Source organism: Prosopis cineraria, unplaced genomic scaffold (assembly GCF_029017545.1).
Source record: "Prosopis cineraria cultivar Desert tree isolate PC_DT_omini unplaced genomic scaffold, ASM2901754v1 PC6, whole genome shotgun sequence".
In the NCBI taxonomy this organism is placed as follows: domain Eukaryota; kingdom Viridiplantae; phylum Streptophyta; class Magnoliopsida; order Fabales; family Fabaceae; genus Prosopis; species Prosopis cineraria.
The window spans coordinates 36,762,885-36,769,810 of NW_026555337.1; the positions used below are offsets into that span (position 1 = coordinate 36,762,885).

Here is a 6,926-nt window from a genome sequence, read left to right on the forward strand (position 1 = left end):
TCAATGTTCAAAATGTACTAAATAATAATTTATGGTTTAAATCACCTCTAAATCTATAGTTTAGGGTCTAAATTACATATTAACCCTTTTAATTATTTATCTAATTTTAAAATATTAAATGTGAAATTACCTACTTCTTTTAAGCCCAAATTATAAAGTATCTCTACCTACTTTATTCAAATAAAAAAGGAGTAATAAAGTTATTAACTTTGTTTGAAAAAAATTATAATTTTATTCATATTTAAATCAAAAATTCAAATTTACAATATATCAAATCATATTTCTTTCGTTTCTATATATGAGAGAAAAATTATATCACACAGTAAAAAAGTTAATTAATTATAATAATTATGTTTGAAAATAAAAAAATTAGACTAAAATATCATATGTTAATAAACATAAACATATATTAATTATTTTTCATTAATGTAAATTATAAGGGATGATTTAAAATTATTAAAATATGTAATTTTGTTTATATAAAAAATTAATAAAATATAATAATTTTTGTTTTAATAAATAGAAGCGTTGTAGAATGTGAGTAATTTTATCTTTTCCCCAAATATATACGGTGGGAGAAGAAAGTCCATAGACTAAACTACAATTATCTAGTTTAAATCCAAGCTGCGTGTAGGTGATTTCACCATCATTTGATGTGAGTATTCATCCAACCAATCCTTGTCTTGTTTCCTTCTCATCTCTCAATTTTTTCTTCTTCTTCCCTCCTCATTAATGTCACCAACGCCTTTCCGTTTTCTTCTTGATAAGTCTCTTTTCTCGCTGCACAAACATCTCTTTCATCTTCTCCCAACTGTCCTTTTACTGTGATCTTTGTTTGACAAATGCTCTTGAGCTCTTAGACAAGCATAACTACACCTCGTCTTCATCACTCATTTTCCCAGAATTTATGAACCCGAAAAGGCCAAGTTGAATCGAGTTTAGTATTGGTGTTTCTAGGGCTAAATCATGAGAACAATGTTGGGACGAATTGGGATCATAATCCTTTTCGGGGGGTCCTTTTACAGCTGTATTGGTCTTTGATGGCCAAAATCATCTTTGTTTTCTTCCCCACATTCTCTTACCTTCTGCACATTGTGTCTCCACAATGCTCAATTATGCAGTTCCCCACCTCACCTTCCACCTGTCTGTAACAATGCCTCATTGAAATTGTGTAACGTTGTAATACTATCTCACCTTTTCTTTTCTTTCTCTTTCTTTCTTTATCTTATAGATAAGAGGTCTTGACCTTTTTGGGCCAATCTCACATGATATCAAAACAAAAGGGCATGTCATACTCTGAACTTGAGGTCTTCGTTTTTTTAACCAATCTGATTGCCACTGTTTGGCATAAGAAAGAAAATCTTCCTCAACAATTAGTGGCTCACTTGGTTGGTTGTGGTTATTATTTGAGTTGAACTTGAATCTGTCCCAGTAATTTTATTTAACCCACACGAAATGATATTCTCTTGATGTTCAAGTATTATGACTATTTGAGTAGTGTTTTTATAAGATGATACTTCACAAGAGTTATACATATATATATTATATATATATTTTCATGTGCATGGTTTTTATATTGATAATTTCTTTAGTGGTCAGTCTTTTCTATCAGATTTTTTGGCGTTTATGACTTAATTAAGCACCTTCCTCTAAAATTCACTTGGAAAAAAAAATCTAATGATCAATCAAAGTTCAAGTTATTTTTCATTTTATATGTTGCTATTATATGAATCTATACTTCGGATCCTCTTAAGTGGATAATCTATAAAGTACTTGTGAGGGAAAAAATGACGCCATCAGTAAAATTATGCACTAGACTTTTCCTTTTTTGGCGAAAACATTGTGTATTAGATTTATACTTTCTTTATGTTCATCTATTGACTCTTCTTCTACATCACCTTTTTAACTTCTTACCTTATTTCACTGTTCGTAAATCTGTAACATATTGTTTAGAAGTCTCTTTGAAAATCTTTTGGTTTTCAAGGGTTAATTATTGAACACCTTGCTTTGAATAAAGATATCCTAGACGTCCTTTTAAGACTTTTAAATATGAGATTTGGCGCTTTAATTTTCCATGATATACTGACATATATCATATAATTATTTTGATGTACCAGAATAATGAAACTAAATTCAACAGCAAGAAAACAAGTTCATATTATAAAAGGATGGGCATCTTGCCCTTGCCATGTTTGATATTTTCTCATAAAAAGTGGGGCTAGCTGGAGGGATGGTTTTGTAATTTCACGCCCAACAGACATATGAACATGCCTGCTACAGTTGAGAAAACCAGAGGACCCATTGAACTGAGGAATTTCTCATGATTCATTCACAGGCTCCCTAAATGAAAACAAGGTAGCTCTGCTTTTTTAATTTATTTATTTCCTTTTCTTTTTCTCTTTCCTTCTTTTTCTCTTCTTTCCTCTCTTCTGTGTAATACTTGCTCTTGAAGGCCCACATTTTTTGAATTGAGGGAAACTCATAATAAAAAAGTTGGAAATTGTGAATGATTGGTTTCACCCACAGACCTCTTTTTTCCCTGAGTGTGTGCGTGTGTGTGTAGTTTCAGCTTCTCCCGAGAAATAAGCAAAGAAAAGAAAAACATGTGCTGCATCTTTCTGCATTTTCTGATGAGAATCAATCTCAAACTTCTGGGTATCTGATATTATAAAGAATGTTTGATGATTTCAAGGCTTTATTCTTTCTGAGTTTTCTGACATCACTAGCACTTGTTTCAAAGCACCAAGCTTCCTGAATCGGTGATTCTTGTCCCTTTCAACGAATTTTTGCAGGATTTCAGGAGATGGGTAAGCAATCAAACGTAGATCTCACTCCAAATCTTCTCAACCTTCATCATGTTATCCACTATCTTGACTTGTGTGCATTGCCGCTTAGTTTCACTTTAATGTTGATGGACACAATACTTGGCCTCCCACACCACTACTTCTGGAAAAAGGAAAAAAAAAAAAAAAACTATGACAAGTTCAGCAAATTGTTTATTTGTTTCTTCACGAGTTTAATGCTCCAGTCTGTAACGTACTGCTTCATTACTTAATTGCTTATTAGAGACATTCAGATGATTTTCAAGAGAGGAATATCTAATGGGCATATTATCAGATCACAGAAATTGCAGTTGTTGTACGTGAGATTGTTGAATGGCAAAGAGGAAGGGCTGGTTTAGTTTCGTGAAGAGGTTCTTTGTATGGGACACCCAGTCCAAACCAGAGAAGGTAACAGTAAACTCCTCTGTTTTTTTTTTCCCTTTTCTTTTCTTTTTCTTTCTCTTTTGATTAATTGCTGAAGTGATTCTTAGTAACTGATAAGACTGTCTTTTTCTTTTTTTCCAGAAAGAGAAAAGAAGAAAATGGATGTTCGGTATGGGAAGGCTAAAGGTAAAGAGATTACCTTCTATTGCAGCTCCACAGGCAACACTAAAAGAAATAAAAGATGTTGAAAAGCTCAATAATGGCAACCAATGTCATGAAGAAACTGAAGAATTACAAGTTGTCAAGTCCAGAATTGAGACTCGTCAACCCACATACCAATGCCGGAGGGCAATTGAAGAATCTGCAGCCATCAAAATTCAAACTACATTTCGGGGTTACCTTGTGAGTTTGCTCAATTCTTTTCCTCCATTTCAGCTTAAATTATTTTTCTCCATTATGTTTATCTTTTCTGCTAAATGCTCGCAGATGGATTTGGAAAAGTTTCATGAACACAAGTATAACCAACTGCTGAAAAACTAAGCTGAACAAAATTTCAGAGGGTGAACCTACTGGTTCAGAATATTTCTTTTCCTTAATTAGTACTTTAAAAAACAAGAATAAGATTGTTTAAGAGTTAAGAGAAGAAATCACTCCAAGTCATCCTTCTTTAAAAAAGAAAAATCCTACTTTAGTCTAAAGTAATAATCCAATAATCTCATCATTTTTCAAGCACTAGAGATTTATTTATCTCTAAATTTAACTTAAAGTAAACAAGTGACATTGAAAAAGCATGATGTTACTATGAGATTGATAGATTCTCATTCATTTTCCTCAATTATTGACTGGTATGACATTACAGGCAAGGAAGGCTCTAAGGGCATTGAGGGGAATAGTGAAGCTACAAGCTATCATCAGAGGCAGAGCAGTAAGACGGCAAACTATGAGCACTCTGAAGTGCTTGCAGTCACTTGTAGATATTCAATCACAGGTCTGTGCCAAGAGACTCCAAATAGTTAAAGGCAGATGGGCTCATGATGAGAGCGAAGAGATTCCAAGTTCAAGAGACAAGATCATAAGGGTAATCTCACAAGTTCTCTTTTCATTGCAAATTCATAACACATTTTGCACCTCTTTTATAAATGCAAAAGAAGAAGAAGACAGTTAAAATGCCTTGAAAATTAAAATTTCTTTTAAGAACTCTAGAAATAAGTTACTATTATTAGTGTATCCTGAAATTATTACTGACGCTCCTTAAAGTTATAACACGATCTCACAAGACTTTACAAGAGTATTTTCTTTTAAAATGTTTGTAATTTCAAGAAGATCAAGCTGTAACTTTAGAATGTGGACGGTAACTTATTTTTCATGGTTCTTTAAGAGGTCTATGTAACATTAGGAAAATTAAGTTGTATCTTTACAGAGTATGAATGGTAACAATAAGGAGTATGGGTAAAGAAATTTTGATTTTTAAAGCCTTTTAACTGTCATTAATATAAGTTTTTGGTATTTAACTGACATTTTCTCTTACAAATGATTTTCAAGATGATGTCCTTTTAAAATGTGAAGTCTGAATTATAAATTCGTATTTCAGATGGATTCAAACAGTGAAAGGAGGTGGGATTACAGCATTTTGTTGAAGGAAGAGACAGATGCTTCTTACATGAGCAAGAAAGAAGCAGAAGTTAAAAGAGAGCGAATGAAAGAATACTCATTCAACCATCGAGTAAGCTCTTGATTTTTGTTTTAGTAACGTATCCTCTCACTTAGAAACTCAGATAGTTAAAGAAAGATATTACTTTTAATAACTAAGCTAACTTTTTTGGTAACATCTTCATATTTTTCTTCAATATCATGTTGTATTTCCATTACCATGCATCGGTTCAAGATCATGCATGTGTATAGTTCTAATGCTAAATTTACTTGTAATATCGTCCCAGAGATCAGCAGAATCAGAGAGAAAGAAGGTAAATGGAAGGTGGAGGTATTGGATGGAGCAGTGGGTAGATACCCAACTTTCCAAAAGTAAAGAACTTGACGATTTAGATTCAGTTTTCAGTTCACATTACAGAGGGGGGGAAGAAGAGGGAGGAGGAAGAAGACAGCTTAATCTGAGAAATATTCAGAGTCAAAGACAAAACCATATTGAAGGCCTATATTCTCCAAAACTTGCTCCAATTAGAAAACCCTCTCCTCACAGAAGACAACATTCTCTGGGAAATGATGAGCCTTCAAGCCCTTCTGTATTTCCAACATATATGGCAGCAACAGAATCAGCCAGAGCAAAAGCAAGATCTTCAAGCTCCCCAAAGCTAAGAACATTGAGTGTGGATACAGCAAAACTTGATGGGAACTCACCATGCAAAAAGAAGCTATCTTTTGTATCTTCTTCCATTAACCAGCAAAGATCTCCAAGTTTAAAGGGAGTTTCAGGACCTGTAAGATCAAGCAGGACAATGAAGGATCTAAGCATCAACTCAGATAGCTCATTTCTGCACGGATACAACAGAGGTAAAATTCTTTAGGCGTTTGCAGTCAAGTTTTTCATAAGAAAGTGTTCTGTTTTTATGGAAAAATGGATTGGGGGGAAAGACTAAACCTAAAATTTGTCTTTTGTAGATTGGGATGGACCAGGTATCTTCAAATGAAGCTTTGGATTCTTTTTGATTAATGAAGCTTTGAATTCTGATGCTGCTTGCATTAACAGACCTCTTTGTGGGCTTGAAGAGTGTTCCTTGTAAATTTGAGTGGATATTATTGTTTTGACTTGGGAAAACATTAATGTGAAGATTGTTAGTTGTTACTGAAAAAAAGACTCTGCCTTGTTTGATAGGAAAAGAGAAAATCATTTCCGGTTGTTTCTTCTCCTTGTAATGTTTTTTGTATCATTGTAATTACTGTGTAGTAGTTTTTAAATATCTTTTATGAAATCCAAAATGAAGATAATAAGTTCATTTTATATTATTTCATATTTTTTTATTTTTTATTTCATATATTTAATTTGGTTTACTAAATGAACTTACATCTTTATATTAATGAGATTTTAACTTGACAAGGAAAGAAAGTTTTTACCATAATATCGGTTATATATTGACCGTTATTAATTAAAAAAAGAAAAATTAAATATATATTAAATTTTTTTACATCGAATTAAACGTATCATGATAGTAGCAACTTTTAAATCTCGAAGGCAATGGTTCAGTTACCAATGTTTCACTAAGTAGACCAGCTTTGCGAGTATAAATTAAATGTATAATTTCTTTTTTTTTTTAATGTACAAATGTCTCATGAATGGTAGGTGGGTGCTAAAATTTGGGTTGCAAATGTTAATCGAATCTTGCTGGGCCAAAAAACAATGTTAATTAAACCTTTGGGCCGAAAGAATGTCAGCAGAATGTGGGCCTTATTACGTCAGTGGAACCAGATGCGTTAGGAGTGTGGTGATTGTACATAGATATTTAAATATCATATTTATTATTTCATTAATAATATATTTTCATGATAATAACATAAAATAATGTTTAAAAATAAAAATTTTTTAACTATCAATAATAATTTTATGCTTAACAATTGAATTATCAATTATATATATATATATATATATATATGGAAGAATAGCGTCACGTATTTTGCCACTAGAAAAGCAATGAAAATATGATAAAGGAAAAAAAATTAAAATTTCAGAATTTCTCAAGTCATTCAAGTAATGTTTTACTTATTTTT

General features: G+C 32.1%; 1 protein-coding gene across 6 annotated transcripts; it reads left to right on the forward strand.

Annotated features, from left to right (window-relative positions):
• The first annotated feature begins 671 nt into the window (after positions 1-671).
• LOC129313798 (protein IQ-DOMAIN 11-like) lies at positions 672-6,167 on the forward strand. 6 transcript variants are annotated; one of them, XM_054957198.1, is made up of 9 exons: positions 673-1,398; positions 2,118-2,355; positions 2,793-2,807; positions 3,118-3,230; positions 3,348-3,608; positions 4,066-4,284; positions 4,798-4,929; positions 5,144-5,714; positions 5,823-6,167. In XM_054957198.1, the coding sequence occupies exons 4-9, from the start codon at positions 3,156-3,158 to the stop codon at positions 5,849-5,851; spliced, it is 1,287 nt and encodes a 428-aa protein (XP_054813173.1). In that variant the 5' UTR covers positions 673-1,398; positions 2,118-2,355; positions 2,793-2,807; positions 3,118-3,155; the 3' UTR covers positions 5,852-6,167. The 6 variants fall into 6 exon arrangements, with proteins under 6 accessions (XP_054813174.1, XP_054813173.1, XP_054813169.1 ...); XM_054957199.1 differs by lacking the exon at positions 2,793-2,807 and having other exon boundaries at positions 672-1,398; positions 3,125-3,230; XM_054957194.1 differs by lacking the exon at positions 2,793-2,807 and having other exon boundaries at positions 3,067-3,230.
• The last annotated feature ends 759 nt before the right edge of the window (positions 6,168-6,926 follow it).

Coding starts and splice junctions, on each gene's coding strand:
- LOC129313798 (XM_054957199.1), top strand. CDS start 3,156: ATGGCAAAGAGGAAGGGCTGGTTTAGTTTCGTGAAGAGGTTCTTTGTA. Junction 4,285..4,797: donor CAAGAGACAAGATCATAAGG/GTAATCTCACAA, acceptor TTCGTATTTCAG/ATGGATTCAAACAGTGAAAG. Junction 4,930..5,143: donor AATACTCATTCAACCATCGA/GTAAGCTCTTGA, acceptor ATATCGTCCCAG/AGATCAGCAGAATCAGAGAG.